The 17,823-nt window shown below is 44.1% G+C and overlaps 1 protein-coding gene across 2 annotated transcripts in view; it reads right to left on the bottom strand.

The window, feature by feature from the left end:
* MAP4K2 (mitogen-activated protein kinase kinase kinase kinase 2) overlaps positions 1 to 17,823 on the bottom strand; it is a 348,117-nt gene that overhangs the window by 84,837 nt on the left and 245,457 nt on the right. For both annotated transcript variants that reach the window (XM_086938087.1, XM_086938086.1), the window contains 4 exons: positions 12,547 to 12,626; positions 4,694 to 4,754; positions 3,761 to 3,884; positions 1,807 to 1,865 (listed from right to left, as the gene is read on the bottom strand). In XM_086938087.1, the coding sequence (XP_086794213.1) occupies positions 1,807 to 1,865; positions 3,761 to 3,884; positions 4,694 to 4,754; positions 12,547 to 12,626 (324 nt within the window). The remainder of the gene's footprint in view (positions 1 to 1,806; positions 1,866 to 3,760; positions 3,885 to 4,693; positions 4,755 to 12,546; positions 12,627 to 17,823) is intronic.

Below are 17,823 nucleotides of genomic sequence, written 5' to 3'. Positions count from 1 at the left end.
TCCCCACGCCTGCACACAGCCTGCCCGCACATGCAACCAATACCACGCCACACACAGCTTTTGGTTGTGCAGGGTGGGGTGTTGGCCACAGGGCCTGGACCCTCAAAGGCAGCAAACCTGTGAGGGTGGAGGTGCGGCCCCTATTCCCAGGCAGATTTTAGCCCCAAGGACCACATCCCCCAGGGCCTGCCACATTGTTTTTTTAGGAAGGGGGTACATGGTCACCCTCTTCAGTCCGTATTTCCACCAAGGGACTCCATCTCCCGGGGCCCAGCCTTATTCTAATTGGGGAGGGATGTACGCAGGCCCCCTATCCAGGGTGCCTTTTGGCCCCCAGGTACCCAATCTACCGGGGCCCAGCCATATTTAGAAGGGGGAGAAGGGCACATGACCTCCTCCCCAGGCTGTATTTCAGCCCCCGGGACGCCATCTCTCAGGGTCTGGCCTTACTGTAATTGGGATGGAGGGACGCAGCTTCTGTCCTCGTCTTAATGTCTGTCTCCAGGGACCCCCTTCTACCGGGGCCTGGCCAAATTTATAAGCATGAGGGAGACAAACAGCCCCCTCCTTGGGCCAATAACGGCCCGGGGAACCACATCTTATTTTAAGTATAGGGGCAGGGGACTGATTTTGGCCCCCGGGGCTCAACTTCATGGGTTCCGACAATTAAATAATGGGTGTCCTGGAGCTCACCCAGGGTTTCCACTGTGTTTTTTTGAGGAGCCTCGGGTAGAGGCAGTGCCGGCTCCTCCCCTAAGAAGGAGGTTACAGACTTAAGAATTTAGGGTGCTCCTTTCTGGCCTTCCTCATATGTTATGTTCACATCATCTGCACCAGACTGTGGTCCAAATGGTAGAAGAATTGGATCGCGGATCTGCGCCAAATTTGGCAGAGCGGTGCTCTGACATTTTGAAAGCACAGGGATGCACCGTATTCACAAGAAAATGTGCTGTGTTTCCCCTAGCACTGGCACAAGAAAAGCTGCCTAGCGCCAGCACAGACACCCTGCCACTATGTTGCAAGGGTGATTGCACTGTATGGGCGATTGTTTATGTGCACAAAAGGACACCTTCCTGCACACAAACAATAAATAATGGCGATTGGCTCCTTCGATGTGTGCTGCAGAATGCAGCACACATGGAAAGAGCAAAAAACAAAAGACAAATTAATAATTTCTCCTTGTATCGCCATTCTAACATGTGGTATTCAATGGCAGCAGTTTTTGGCACTGCCTCAGCCTTGTAAATCTGGGGCAGCTTCAAAAAGCAATGGGAGTCGCCGTAGAACGATCACAGCAACACCCACTGCACGCCCCTTTGTTGCAGAGGACTTCAGCAGAAATGAGCATATTTACAAGGTGGAGTTAAGCCACGCTAAGTGGCTTAGTGCCATTTTGTAAATATGGAAATGGCACTACACCACCGGAGCGTCAATAAAAGTTACTCTCTGGTGGGGATAGGGGCTTATAAATATGCCCCTAAGATTCTCTTCCCTTTAACACAGACATACTGGTGGAGTATAAAATCTAATTTGAAGGAAAGTGTAAGGGATGGATGATCAGAAGCATAAACAGTAATGTCAAGTGATGAATGGTAAATGTTTTGCTCCTGCTCGTTATTCATGTTACTGTAAGCTCAACAACACCACTCCTACCTATCTATAGCGATAGCAATCCAGCACTGTTATGAGACTAAAGACTGTTGCTGATGATCTGATGGTGTCTTTGTCGAACTGGTTACTCTCTCATGGAATCCCAAGGTATTTGGTGAGGCAATGCATAAGGACTTCAAGCATGCAGCTTCTTACCTACACAGCACTTGCGACAGCCTTTGGTGTCTGCCATCTTGCTAGAGAGGGTAAACTTTCTGTCGGAGAAAGAAAGGAATTGAAGACAAAGGAAATGAGTCAACCACCAAGGGCATATCGATAACACACAAACACTGGGAACATTAGGAGAAAGATCAAAATTAATGATGACAGGAGCTCAAAAAAGTGTGAGAAGGATTGGTTGATTGATTGATTGATTGAGGGAAAGGAAGAAATGGGACAGACAACATTAGTAAGTTACTTCAAATGTATAGAAATGGAAAACTCCTTCCTAAAGTTTTTATTGGCTGTTCCCAAAAGCACCACCACATTTGGTTGTCACCTTGAACTCGGAGTACACTATATATCGGACATCATTAAGATTCAGCCTATCATGCTATGGAGTAGAATTTGGGCCAGAGAAGAATGCCACCTTACAAGAACAATAATAGAGGACTGCATGAAACTAGACCATATGAATAAGATAAAATGGTTGGCATATGTAAAATCTTTTTTCACTGACATCGGCCGTCCGAGCTTCTTTGAAGACCCACCATCTGTAACAGACATTTCAAAAAAAGATCTAAAAACACTTTGTCTGTCACATTTATCTGAACTCCGAATGCTGTGTGAAATAGGTAAACCCTCAGTACAACAATGCTTAATGATACAGCTGGTCCCAACTATCCAACCTTATTTACAGTACCATTTGTCGCAATATGAAAAGTTACTCCTCACTCGTTTCAGGCTTAACATATATCATTTTTTGGTTCTATTTCCCATTCAGAATGTATGGACTCATAACACTGCAGTGTGTCCGTGTGACTCTATGTCCCCACAGTCTACAATACATGTCACATTTTTTTGTAAATTTTATATGGAACTACGCAGGAGGTGGATATTACCACTACTAAAAGTTATGAACATCCGTAGATGTCGCCCTGCCTATTTAGCCCTGCAACTTCTGGAAAATTCTTTGATGACAAAATCTGTGGCACAATATTTAAAATTATGCATTAGGCACCGTACGAACCTGTAATGATGTGTAATAGTTTTAATAATTTTTCTACAATGAATGAATAATGATTTTTAATATTTATTGTGTTTTTATGTACTTTTATGGTTTTCATATATGGAACCCGAATAAAGATATTTTGATTTGATTTGATGTATAGAAATGGAGTAAGAATGGGACCTAGAAATCCTAAGTAAACAAAGGGAGATCTCGAAAAACGGGGGGTGAGAAGAGATGAAGAGGGACAACTGGGCCATAATAGGGAGAAAAAAGTAAAAGGTGAGAAGGAAATGGATGAAGTATAAGTAAGACAGGTTAAAAACTTGTAAAAGAAAGAGGAGAGGAGCACAAGAATAAAAGGAAAAACGAGAAGATGACATAAAAGATGGAAAGAATGAGGAGGGAAATGGGAGAGAAGAAACTAAGACATGCATGGATAGGCTTTAAGAGGAACATGTAACTAACTAACTGATAGCAGAGAAAGGAGGCATGGGAAAATGTGAAAGGGAAAAGACAATAGTCAACTTAAAACACTGAAAGAGAGAAACTTGACAAATACCTATGATGCAGAGAGAGAGAACCGATGGGAGAAAGACAAAGGGCCTGATTTAGATCTTGGCGGACGGGTTACTCCATCACAATGGTGACAGATATGCTGTTTGCAGACATATAAATCTCATTATATCCTAGGGGAGTCATATTTCGGAATAAGGAATATCCAGCACTGTTGTGACGGAGCAACCTGCCCACCAAGATCCAAACCAGGACCAAAGATTAAGGGAGCCACAGAAGCAACCTGCTACTAAAAGTCCACAGGGACAACACTCAGCATAATTCAAGGCTGTTCAGTTTTTCTCCCAGTCTTCATCAGCATTTACAGCCCAGGCATGTGCCCTCAAAGCACACCCTTCTTCCCTATCCAGCCCTCTAGTCTCTCACCTTGGGATGATCCTTTCAGTCAGCTTGTTGGTGGCAAGAGACAATGTCATCTGCCGCTTCTGCAAATGTCTTCTTTGCTCAAACAGGCCCAGCAGGTTATGGCAATAGATCTGAGAGGACTTCCCTGTAGAGGGGACGAAACCGGGTATGTTTACAGCGGGGGGATGTGTGAGAGAAACAGGAGTGGGAGATAAGGCATGACAAAGATGAGAGTGTATCGGAGGGCAAAGTAACAGTGGATCGAAAGGTGGTGTGGAGACCAGCAAAATGAAATATGGAAAAGAGGAGGAAGCAACATGGATGCAAACATTATACAGTGAAAAGTAGGATAGGAAAAGGGTCAGAGAATAGAAGAACATGGAGTATGCAATGTTATTATTTTCATAATAAATATTTCAAATTCTTCAGCAAAGCTGTCTAAAAGGACAAAATAGAATTCCTTTCAACTAGGCACTGAAGTATTGTTTTCACCACTGTTATATACATGTTATCATCCTGTTTCCTTTCCTGTTCTCTCGTGCTTGCAAGCACGAGAGATCCCCACTGTTGTTCTCGAATTCTGACCTTCAGTCGTGAGGATTCCTCGAACGTCACTCTGGACGTTGGCTTCCTCACGACTGGACGGCTCTGGTTGTGGGTGCTTTACATGAAGATTGTAATTTGAAATAAACCTATGATTGGACCTACACAAGACTCAGCTTCCATACTTAACAACCACCTCTAGGATTCAGTCCGGGGAGGTCTATCCCAACACAGGCGGTTTTGGCTTTTAAACCTGTGGTGTGTGTAGTTTCCTAAAAAAAGGCTTCGCTAATCAGAAACCCATAGCAACACATGGGCACTTTATTTTTCCATCCATAATAGGTCAGCACACCATGTGATTCCACCATTTCTTGCTTAAGAGGTCTCTTAGCTCTTTTTTGGAAAACTCACCTGACACGGAAAGCAGAACATTATTCATACAGTACACCCAAGTACTCCTGTGAGGGACGAGCTGAGGAGAAACAAAGTTAGTTTAGCACAATGAAACTAAAGAAGTAGAAAGATTCTACTGCAGTATTCTGTAAGAAGAATTTAAAGGGTGCCTTTGTTATTATATTCAGGACCATCCTCTGAAATATCTCCTACTGGAAGATTCAGGGATAGCAGAAGTTATGTATTAACTGCTACCCTCGAATATGGCATTCTCTGCATAGCGCTACTATGTGCATACAGTCCACCTAAATCACATTTTATTGAACAATTTTTATACAGGGATCGACCCGGAAACTAAACCACCTATGGTATATATTTTCAAAACAGCCCCACACTGAACCATGCCAGCAAGCAAACCTAACTCTTGGGAGGAAAGGTGGATGAGTTCCTGCACATATTACAAAATAAAGAATGCATTTTAAAGCCCACCAAATTACAAAACACAGTCAACAATGATATCACATTTTCTATTAGATTAACCATAATTACAAACCCATAATCAAGAATGTCGGAATATTGAAAATATGGCCTCAAGCATAGCTCAATCTGATCTTTTGCTAATCCAAACCATAAACCTTTCCATTCCCCTGAGTGTTACTTAATCCTATATTCCATAACTCTTAATTATCCCATACCTCAATCTTATTGATAATCCTTACTCTTTCCATATCTGCAACTCCTACCCTATCCCTAATTCCACCTACAACACCTATTTAATGTTGCATTGCTTTTTTCACATTTCAAAAGTGTACACTGGCTTAATGCTGTTAACTATTTTTCATCATTATTATGCTTCTTGTTTATGGCATTTTTGTGTTTCTTTTGGATTTTTGTTCTTTTTAGTTTACTAACATGGTTTCTTTACTTTCACAGAATGGCAGTTTCTTTTCCCAAAGATTTGAGCAAATGCCCCAAATGGTAACTTTACACCACACGTTTGTATTGCTTCAAATTCATTGGATTTATAGCCAGCATTTCATTGGAAGTAATGAACTATTACACCATTTCAAGCGAAAATACTGACGAGTAACATTTCATCATCAAATTAGCTTTATTTCGACAATTTCATGTCATAAAAGCAAGCAGATAAAATATTTACAAATTGCATTAAAATTAACCACACACAATAAAAAAGTTCATACAGGTATGAGAGCCATGGCATCGCATCATACCAGAATAAAGTAATAAAATCACATTCAAGCAAGGACGACACTTGTCCAAATGACATCATATCCCATGGCCTGATATTAAATTGAATGACCATAGAACAAGTACAATAATATTAATAGAGCAAAGAAAAAGAGAAGAGGATAACATTTCAAACTGAGATACAGGTAAACTTAATATTTTTATGCTACCATCTCAGAGTAGCGTAAAACGCAATGTGGACATATTAATGAAAGGAAGATAAGAAAGAATAAAGTACAAATATGAAAGAAAGAACAATTTGACATTTTCATAGCACTAGCTTTAAAAACTGAGGTGCAGTGTCAGTACAAGCAAAATACATTTGGACATTACAGAAGTAAAATGTCACTTGAGCCTATATCTTCAGAGCTTGGGCCACAAGGTTGCAAAAGTTTTGGCTCAGGCCATTTTTTTTTCTTTTTTTTTAAGGAGATATAATTTATGGTAAAATAATGTAAGATATTTCGCAACGGCAGCCAAAGCCCTCGCTCTAATTAACCACATCTGGCCCAGATGCTTTTCGACGGCGCATGCATAAACTAAGCTAGATCTGTTCTTAGAATTCTGAGGGCAGTAAGACTGCCTCGGGTCCCTATTTGCCTGCAGAAAGATTTTATCTATTTCTGGCATGGCCCAACATATTCCAAACAGGCAATTATAGGACGTGGTCGATAGATTATTGGGAGTTTTTGCATGTTGGGCACAACACATCTTCCTCTGGGGCCCAGATGTGTGTAAATGTTTTAAGGGGCAATGTGCCAACTCTAAATTGGAAGTATAGTTTCCGGTCTAAAGGGACAGTGGTGGTGTCCCAATAAGGTTCCAGGAAGCTGCTACACTTAAAATCTAAAAATATCTTTGTCAATGATGAACTGACGCTGTCTTTCACCATATTTTCTCCAACCCATTGATATAATGTTTTTTTAATTTCTCGGCAATCAATAATGGTTTAGAAAGTGGATTATCCCAAAGAATTCTCAGACCTAAGGCTGTTAATAACTTTTTCATTTGTCTAAGTCGCTGACACTCTTGCTTGGTGGTACAGGACTACTGGGGAGATTCCTGCCATTTCCATCTTGCTGGACTTTGTAGAGAATACTTTTCCTGACATTCTGAAGTTCTTCTTCGCACAGGGGGAGCCATTGTGGGTTGCAGTCGCAGCCGCTGGGGACTACACATCCCATAACCCCCTCTTGGTCAATCAGCCTTTCACCATCACTCCTAATCAAGGCTACATAAGTGCCTCCCAGCTCTGTTGCATGGGGCCCGCTGGCAGCGTCTGGGCCAAAGGCTGGCCCGTCTGTGCCCGTCAAAGATCAGAGGAGGCTAGGCTGAACCACCTTCTTGGCTCATAGATCTGGACTTGGACTCTGAGGTACTGGTGTAACATTCCATAAGAATTTTGGTTTAATAAGCTGATAGGCAGCTTATTGATGTATTGCTAACGGCCAAGGTTCTGATTAGACCCTGACCAAATCCTCTCTGCTGTGGCCCTAATTAGATACTGATCTCTTGCGCCGTGACTCTGGGTGACTGGCCATTGGCAGTAGTGCCCATTTGCAAGGGGCCTTCTTTCTGACTAGTGATACAGGCATGGAAAACAGAAGGCACCGGACTCAATTCAGGGCATTGCAAAATATTCAAGGGCCTCCCATAAGTCAGCAAATTGCACTCTTAGCGAGATCGACCTTCTTTTTTTTGTCCTTGTTTCACTATGGCTTCTGCACGCTCAGGCCTTTTGACAATAGCGACAGGGCCCTCAGACTGCTGCATTTACACTGGCCTGCGCCGCAGAAGTCGAGCCATCTGCCCTGTTACCCAGGTGGCGCTTCAGTGTAATCATAGGAACTCTCATTCTATCAATTCCGGAGCCAGCATACCACTGCACGTAAGTAAATCGGCCCATATTTTATTCATTTTCGCCCCATCAGGTTTACACTCACTATCCATACAGCAATTCCAATGTACAACTTTGAGCTATTCTGTCGTGCTAATAGAAGAGCAGTCCAACGCTTACAGATCTTTTTCCTGGCTAGAAGCATAGAATGAGATAGAACAGAAGGCCCCTATGTGGTCTACTCAGCTGACTACGAGAGGCTGTTTTATCTCCCATTAGGACCAACACAAGACTTAACGTGATATTGACACCCAAGTTATCATTGACCACTTTCTCAATGTCCTGCCAAAAATCCTTTATCCCTGAATAGGTGAAAAAAAATGTTGGTCATCAGCTCTTAAAAGACCACACTTTGTACATCAGGGTGTCGGCTTTTTGCACCCTGGGTCAAAAGCAGATGAACGCATCTGAACTGCGGTAGAGTTTTTGGCCGATTGAGTGAGCAGCATGCAAGAGTAGGTGAATACACTGGACTCCGCGACCAGCCAAAACCTCTACCGCAGCTCAGACGCAGTCATCCGCTTTCGACCCAGGGTGCAAAAATTTCTCTGATTGTAGGGTCGGAGTGGGACCCCATTTAGGATATTCCATGGAGGTATCAGCTCGACTCTTTTAGGAACTTTCTTGATTCACTTCCCAACTCAGCTGCTTTACGGTAATCATTAGATACCAGTAATATACACACCCAACCCTGATTACGGGTAGGGATACCTATTATTTTTTTATTTCTGGTCCTGAAGAAACACCATGGATCCCTCTTGGACCACTGAGGCATGAACCATGTCGACTTACACACACTGATAGATTGTCAGTCTTCACAATCAGAAGCGCAATCCACACACACCTTTTTAGTCATACAAGGGGACCCCTGATTAAATGTATTTGTCTCATGGTACCCCTCAGGTAGTTTTAATTCACAATTTCACTTACACCCTCACTCACCATCGCTGCTTTATTTAAAAAATCTCCACCAAAGAGCACTCTTGCGGGGCCCGTGGGGTATTGCAGCACCAACCCCACAAGGAGCTAAGCCTGATGATGATACAAAACAACACAAGAGCCAGTACTGAGACCTCTATTTGACTTAAGTTTCCTACGCGCAAAGTATTAAACTAAGTGCGGGATAGTGACACAGTTCACAGATTAAATCACTTTTATTTTTAGGAAAGTTTTTTGAAAAGAATTTGTTGGTTTAAAGTTCACCAAAAATTCAACACAAATTAGAAAACACATAATGCAGGGTACAATATTCATAAAAATGACATTTTCATAAAACAGACAATGATGAAAAATCATTTAGTGGAGGAACATACAATCATACATAGTTGATCAACACTTACATTCATAACTCACTCTCATACACATCATACATACTCAGGACAATATATACAGTTTGGAATGTCACAAAATGAGTTTTTCAAGGGAGGGGGACACCATAGAGAAAGACTTTGGGAACAAAATTGACCTATTTTTAGAAATCCACACAAACACTATTTGAGTTTAACGATCTTATGGTGTTGTAGGATGGTCTGCGCGTTTCGAACCCCTAACATAAACAGAATTTTGCTTTGGGTATTTGTTGAGTGAACATAGGATATAGAGGGGTGGAAGGAGTAAGGGAAGGGAGGAGATCAAAAGTAGGAAAGGTAGATAGGTGAGACCCCTGTAAGCATTACAAAATTCTCCCCTTCCTCCTCACCCCTTTGTTGGTCATGTTCCTCTAACCCAGGCACACTCATACATCTCCTATTTGACTGCCCACCAGTTCTTACTTTTTGGTCCTCAGTTTGGAAATATAGCATGCGTATTTTTCATTTCTCTGACCCATTTTCACCGTTGCATGTTTTTTTAGGTTCTCTATCTGATGTTTTGGACTTACATTCGTATAACGCTAAATTGTTTGATCTTTTCATTGCAACTGCATTCAAAGTAATCTTATCTTGCTGGAAGGATAACTCTAAATTGTCTGTGCAGACATGGTGGAATTTTGTATGTGATGAGCACAGAATTGCAATTGCTTCTTCTTCCTCTGTCGCCTTAAAAATTAAATCTGATCTTACCGGGCTACCTTTCTCTACCTTCTTATCCTCTTCTCCCCCTCCCTAACCTTCCCTTCCTTTTTTCTTTCTCTCTCCCTCTTTTTCTCTTTTCTTTTCTCATCTTTCTTTCTCTTTACGATTTTCTTCCATTACATAATTTTTCTAACCTTTTTTCATCTCCGATTATCTCTCATGATTATCTCATATTGATTTTGTTCTATGTCATGTTGCTATATTATGATGTACTATTTCTTTTATGCACAATAAAACTTTATTAAACTGAAAAAAAAAGAAAACTAAGAGCCTGTCTGATACAATGTTACATTCAATCCTTACTCATCTCTGTACTGGGGTGAATGTATGACATTGTTCTGCATTTTGTCCATTAATTGTTGTTTTTGCATTTGTCACCCCGAGTGGGATGGGTATGCTCAGACGTGAGTCCCATGCTCTCCACACCACTGGAGTCAAGCTATCCTGGCTGAAGACGGCTGATAGCCAGAAACCGGTCATAGGATGCTTGATTCCGGTCCAGGAAAGACATGGCTTGGCAGTTCGGGCTGGACTGTTCCCATGAGGCACAGGGTCAAGGCTGATTTGCATATGGCCATGTCTGAACTGGGGTGGTGTGGAGTGCAAAACAACGATGGATTTAGGCCCAGATCTCTGTACTGGGGTGAATGTATTACATTGTTCTGCATTCTGTCCATCAATTGTTGTTTTTGCATTTGTCACCCCGAGTGGGATGGGTATGCTCAGACGTGAGTCCCATGCTCTCCACACCACTGGAGTCAAGCTATCCTGGCTGAAGACGGCTGATCGCCAGAAACCGGTCCTAGGATGCTTGATTCGGGTCCAGGAAAGACATGGCTTGGCAGTTCTGGCTGGACTGTTCCCATGAGGCACAGGGTCAAGGCTGATTTGCATATGGCCATGTCTGAACTGGGGTGGTGTGGAGTGCAAAAAAAACAATGGATTTAGGCCCAGATCTCTGTACTGGGGTGAATGTATGACATTGTTCTGCATTCTGTCTATCAATTTTTGTTTTTGCATTTGTCATCCCGAGTGGGATGGGTATGCTCAGACGTGAGTCCCATGCTCTCCACACCACTGGAGTCAAGCTATCCTGGCTGAAGACGGCTGATAGCCAGCAACTGGTCCTAGGATGCTTGATTCCGGTCCAGGAAAGACATGGCTTGGCAGTTCGGGCTGGACTGTTCCCATGAGGCACAGGGTCAAGGCTGATTTGCATATGGCCATGTCTGAACTGGGGTGGTGTGGAGTGCAACAAAACGATGGATTTAGGCCTAGATCTCTGTACTGGGGTGAATGTATGACATTGTTCTGCATTCTGTCCATCAATTGTTGTTTTTGCATTCAATCCTTGAAAGCAGCTCCACAGCCTGCAGCCCCCTGGGGAACCACCTTAGTGATGAAGGTTGTCCGGACTGGCCTGGACCATCAACTAAAGAGATACATTCCTCCTTTCTTTAGATTAAAAATTCATCATGTTTTAAGGTGTGTAATTGTATACTGTTACAGTGCTGGTATGTGGAACACATTTAAGGGAAATTTGTGCAGGCTACATCATCTGTGATAAGTAGACCATGGGTATAGAATCTAATGCCGACAGTTGGAGAAGATCAACATCAGGCTGGGGTCAAGAATACTTTCTCTGTAAATAAACACTTGCTTTACATTAACAAAGCTTTGTGCTTAGTTTCAGTAATCACTTGCTTAACTGTTTGAATACTCCGTCCATGTGTCTATGCAATGTTAGATAATGCCTGTTCCTTCCCTCCAAAATATCAACTTCATATATATCAGCCAAGTGCCACTTTGTATTCAGTTTTCCACACTGTAACATAATTGCTTTATTTGACTGGGATATCCACTGCAGTGACACTTCTGTAAACAATGGTTTTGCTCTTTCTGAACTGCTCTAAATTCACTAGGACCGCCACCCACAAAAATATCTGACTCTATTTGGACTTTTATAGTCCCACACCACCCCATTGCTTTCTATAATTTCCACTTGTTTACATTCTTCTCGTAATTGTGTTTGTCGTACACCATACTGGTTTTGCAAACTATGGCCCACATTTGTCAAGGTTTCCCGTCATCCTTGCTCCATGCAAGGAGACTCAAGGGCGACACAAACCTAAATGAGATTTATCAAGTCACGCAAAGCCACATTGCATGGCCCTTAGTGGCTAAATAAATCTAGAGTAACGCAAGGTAGCGCAAATCTCTGCCTTGCGTTACTTTGCGGCAGGGAAGCGTGCCATGGGTGAAACATGGGTGTTCCCATCCATCCATGCATTGTGACACATTCCTAGATTTACCCACACTGGTAGATCTGGGAATGTATCAGAATTGTACGCTTCCCTGATACAGTCAGGGCTCATAACTTTATATCATGCAATCAGTGTTTCTAAAACAATACTGCAGCACTCGTGCTGAGTGACAATAGTTTTCATCAAGGGATTCTAACATCCACGCCATAACAAATTAGCATCATCCTTGTTCTACAATATCACTTACGTTTAGTGTTGTGTTTTGTGCGACCGCAACCACGGTCAGCCACATAGGGCTTTGCAGGGGCGCAAGAATTTGTGAATATGCTCAGTTTTCAAAAGTTGGTGCATAGGTTTTCTTATCTAGTTTATGCATTTCAAGTCATTTACCTTTTCTAGGGTGTCCTCATGGAGCTCGTGAAGATTCAAGGTGTAGATTCCTTCTTCTGCTCCAACTACCAAGAACTGATCTGGAACAAAATTAGTAATCAGCAGCATAGTTAGAGTGGAGAAGCTGCAAGGGAATTCTCTAAGAAGGCCTTCTAGGAGGATTCTCACACTGTCAGAGCATTGTTGCAAGCAACGTTTTTCAGAGGTCAATATCATCCTACTTGAGGTCTCTTGAACGCACTTACCTTGCATTTACAGCGAGCAGACACAATTCTGTGCCTGCTGGACCCATAAACTCTATTATTTTATGAGCATGATTTCTATGTTTGTGTCATATTACCAAATACAGAAGGTCACTCCTACTCCTCCTTTCTCTGGGTCTTTGGTTAGATACTTAAGGGGTGTTACATACAGAGGACATATATGCCACAAATACAGAGCAGCACAATGATCAAAATGTACATCTCAAATGTGAGAGGTGATCTTGGGGAGTTATAGGTGGCAAATGATGTGTACATGGTTGGAGGGTATAGGGGAGGCAAGCCGTAGGGGAGGGTATGGAAGTGGGGGTGTCACTGGTATAAGAGTGAGAAAGTAAGAGTGGTGGGCGTAAGCAGATCCAGGAGGAAGAGAAGGCAGCAATTACAAAGGTTTCCCCCATTCCTACAGCTATATGGTTCAGTGGATGCCAGAAGCTGTTTGAAGAGTAGGGTCCTAAGTTGTTTTCTGAAGGGTATGGGATTTTGAATGAGTGGTGTTTTATATCATTGGTGCGAAACATGTGAAGGCAAAGTTTGTGATCTTTTCTTTTCTACAAATTATTGATTCTTTTTTCACTTTTCTGTTTTTCTGAGTTCTAGTCAATAGATGCTGCAGGTCTTCCATGGTCCTGCGAACATACAGAATTTCTTCAGTCAACCTGAGAATCCCAGAGACCACTCTGTATACACCCAAATGATTCCCAAACGTGTTGCATGCAGCAGTAATACCTCTGACACCTCTGTTTTCTGTTTTGACTTTGTTTGTGTCTATAAGTTTCTCCTATCCTTTCGTGTCTGCACTGCTCTTACCTGGCATAGCGAGGTGGCACAACATTTCTTCTAGTACTATTTGGTTGCACAATGTCCTTGAAAAACGAGTTATTTACCTTCAGTAACGATGTATCTGGTAGAGACATAGTCTAGCCGCAGATTCTTTAACTTAGAACATCCCCCAGGCATCAGACTGGATCCTGAAAACTTTCCACAGCATCAACTCGGCATGCCTGGGGCGGCGCAGCACGGCTCCGCCCTGACGTCGTCCATGGACGTGACATCAGAGGAGCCATATATGCCCCTCCCGGGGCACTGACGTCAGTTTGCGTCGGAGAAACGTTTCCGCGCCACAACGCGGAGTCACCACTAAAAACCTGTTAGAATATGGGAACAGTGTGCGAAAATGATGACACGACATGGAATGGAAAAAAACAGCACCATAAAGGACAGTGCCAGGCACAGTATATTGCAAACTAGTAGAGGGAAAGAGCAGAGCACCATTCTGAGAAGCAACTTCGCAAAATTGAAGGCTAACCACCCTTGGAGGTAATGAAGATGTAAACAACATTATGACAGATGACTGACAGTCCGCAACGTTAATGTATAACTGTGAAGGACAACAAGTCCAGAACCCAGGATCCAGGACAATTGACCACAAAACTTCACCAGAAAGAGAAGTTGTATCCCCAATATGAGACCTATAAATGTGGCAGAGCCAATAGACTTGAAACCAATGGAGCACAGGGGTGGTAAGAGACCCCAAGGCGATAGAAAAGGGGAGAGTGGGGGGTGGGAAAAAAGAGGAATAGAACCACACTGTACAACGCCGAGCATAGGGTTGGAAAGGATTCATGACACATGAGCATACCGTCCAATTGTAAGCCTGGGCGGAGTAGAGCCATGAAAACAGAATGAAGTATCAGCATCCTGTGTTGGAGTGAAGCGAAAGCGCCAACCTGCAGAAGGATCAAGCCACCCGGAAGGAGGCGAGCTGAGAAAGCGCAACCTGAAAAGGTCCTCGCAGAATGGGGAGGACAGGTGGGCATTAAGGAATCTGCGGCTAGACTATGTCTCTACCAGATACATTGTTACTGAAGGTAACTAGTTCATCTGATAGAGATGTCTAGCCGCAGATTCCTTAACTTAGAATAGATACCAAAGCCATACCCATAGAGGAGGCGGGTCTGCGACTGAGCCCCAATAAGTTGCCGAAGCAACAGAGCCGTCAACAAGGTGAAGACCCACAGTGGGGACCGCCAACCAACGCAGCCACACCAGACCATGAAGCTCAGAAAAAGCAAAAAAAACATTGGGAGGCAAAGGCACCACAAGCCATCAAGAACAGCATGAAAACCCCTGTAGGTATACCGGGTGAAAGAAAGGGGAAAGGTAAAAACTGCGCAAGAAGTGGAACTGAACCCAGGGACTGATGGATCCGCAGCATCTGACGTGCTGACCGTAAAGAAAACACAAAGATAACTGGTATGACAGAGTCAACATATACCGGTCCAGTATGCACAACAGTGGAAAAAACACAGTTGAATCCTGTACCAGTGAAATATGTAGGACAGTATTGGCATGATGCCGATCCATGAACAGAAAGTGCCAGTAGTAGTAGAAACAGAAGACACCCAGTTTGAGAGTCACTCTGTTATGAGGCATGTGAAAGAGCTGACGGCAACCATCAGAAGCACCGAAAACAGGACTACAGTAAGAATGATAATCGAGTGGTAGACTGGACGAAACAGAAGCATACCATGCAGATGGTTGAACCACACGAAGTAGAACAAGAACCCTCCTATAGCGTTGCATGAGCAGCCCAGATGCGAGAGACACAATAGCAAGAAGGCAACCAGCAGAAAGGGGCACAAAGCAAGCTGGACATCCACATAAGAGCACTGAGGCGTCCAGACTGGGTCAATGATCATCTACACCGACTGAAGCAACGGTGACAGCACGATTTTGCTGTGTAACAGTACAGCAGATATAGAGGCAAAGAAATATGCCCAGAAATGAAGCGTAACACAGAGGACACGAAAAGTACCAACAGTCATGATGAAGCAGAAGTGAACAGAAAAATGTCCAGACTAGTAAGCCACATTTACCCCTTACCCGGAGGAGCAACGGTCCCCCGCAAGACAGAGGAGGAGACGGAGCTAGACACGACAGTCGGAAACAGCCAGGACCAATTGAATGGTCTAAAGACTAAAGAAGTGAGTATCCTAAAGAGAACATTGTCCTTGAGAGTGGTACAGCAGGAATCCAAGCAGAAGTGTGTAAAACACCTGTGCAGAAAGCAGCATGGAAATGTGTAAAAATTCCTGTGGTGAAAGTGCTCCGAAAACGAGGGCACAAGGCAAGGTACAGCAGATGAGGTACAGGGCACATAGAAGTGGAAAAATCAACGCTAACACCCTATGATAGCCATTGTACCAGGGTGCATTCCCAGGTTGCGCCAACATTAAGAAGCGTACCACACGATGGTTGTACCTTGGCGCAAAAAGATCATAGAGCGTCAGTGGTGAGAACTGCACCTTTACTGAACAGAACAAGGCCCTAAGATAGTGACTGGCAAAAGAAGAGCAGCCATCAAGGGCAAGAGGATCACAGAGACGCTGAAAAAACACCCCCATGAATACAGACGAGGCAGAAGCCATACTGAGGCAGTGAAGGATTACCAGGTTCAACTGCACCGAAGGTGCAATACAGTAATGCCAATGTCAGGGTCGCAGAACGGCATAAAAAAGAGGCCCACAGCAAGATTGTGGCAAAAAACTCCATAGGAGCGTACCAAGGTAAGGCAGTCACCAAATAGCCTAGAAATACCCCACATAGGGTAAGTATCAACCCCTGCGAGGGGGAGTCCTCTTGGGCACAGCACACATTCATGGGACTGAAAGGAAAGACAGAACCAGCTGTCTGGCTTCATATAAAGAATACTGAGATGGCAGAATGTGGCGGGGTAGAAGTAAGGGATCGGAGACCAGGTCTGGATACGTAAGGCTTTATTTTCTGAAACACTTTTTTGAGCGACTTGTCAGTCTTTCCTTTGCAAACTGGGCTGGATCTGTGATGGTAAAGGGTCTAGGGGCCGGGCCTCACGATAGGTGCTTCAGGACCTCTCTGCGTGGTTCCTCCGGAGTCTGATTACTGGGTCCCACAGAGGTGTGTTCCAGCCGGCAAATACATGGGGATGAAAAGAAATAAAAAGGGTCAGGGTGACGTTCCTACGTCGCGCGTATCACCCAAGGGAACCGGGGAGTGCAAGGATCACCGCTGAACGTGCTCACTCGTTTTCTCGTCCAACTGTGCTGGAGGAACACTTGTGAAGGACGGGTGGAATGGGTGAGAGACTTGGATCAGAAAGGGGTAAGGAGAGGAGGGAGAACAAGTGCGGGCAAGGTTTCACACGAACGGGCACCTCCGCCTCCCAACCCAACCCAAGACTTTCTGCCACACCTGGAGCAGCCACACTCCTCCTGGAACGTGGCTCGGCGGAACGTGGGGTCGTTGGCCTCCTGGCTCTGCAGTAGCTCCCTCGATACTCGGCTTTCCTCTTCGGTCGCAGTCTTCCTTCTCTCGTCCTCTCCGATCTTCTGAAAATGCCACCAGAACTCCTCCCGACCTCTCTCCGGTGTCAGTGCACACCGATTGCTGTACTTCCTTTTCTTTATCCAGCGCGGATTGCTCACGTTTGCTGAGGGCGGGGCTTCTTCGTACTGGAAAGCCCAGTTAAAGGTGCCGACCTCGTTTTCAGGGGTGTGCTTTCCCAGCTCCATTCATCCTGTTGGTAATGGACACAAGGTAGTAATGAAGGTATCGCCGTCCACCATTCCCTATCAGGATGTCTTGGGTGGTCTGCGGGTTCGCCCGGTCACACACCACCCCCCTGGTTCCTCCCGATCTGGGAGAGAACATGCCGGGACAGAAAATCGGCATTATCATTGTCATTACCCTTACGGTGTTGTACCTCAGATTTGAAGGGTTGCAGAAATAAAAACCAGCGGAGCACCCTGGGGTTTGAGCCTTATTCCGGCACATCCACTGAAGAGGGGCGTGATCTGTAAACAGAATAAAGGGCTGCCCTTCCAGGTAGTACCTTAACTTGTCTACAGCCCGCCTGATCGATAGACATTCACGCTCTATTGTGGTCTACTTGCATTCTCTGGGGAACAGCTTCCTACAGAGGTAAAGGATGGGATGTTCTAACCCATCTTCCCCTATCTGTGAGAGCACAGCACCC

Source organism: Lissotriton vulgaris, chromosome 9 (assembly GCF_964263255.1).
Source record: "Lissotriton vulgaris chromosome 9, aLisVul1.2, whole genome shotgun sequence".
NCBI lineage: Eukaryota > Metazoa > Chordata > Amphibia > Caudata > Salamandridae > Lissotriton > Lissotriton vulgaris.
The sequence above is the reverse complement of the archived record's forward strand: the minus strand, read 5'-3'. Positions and strand labels throughout refer to the sequence as shown.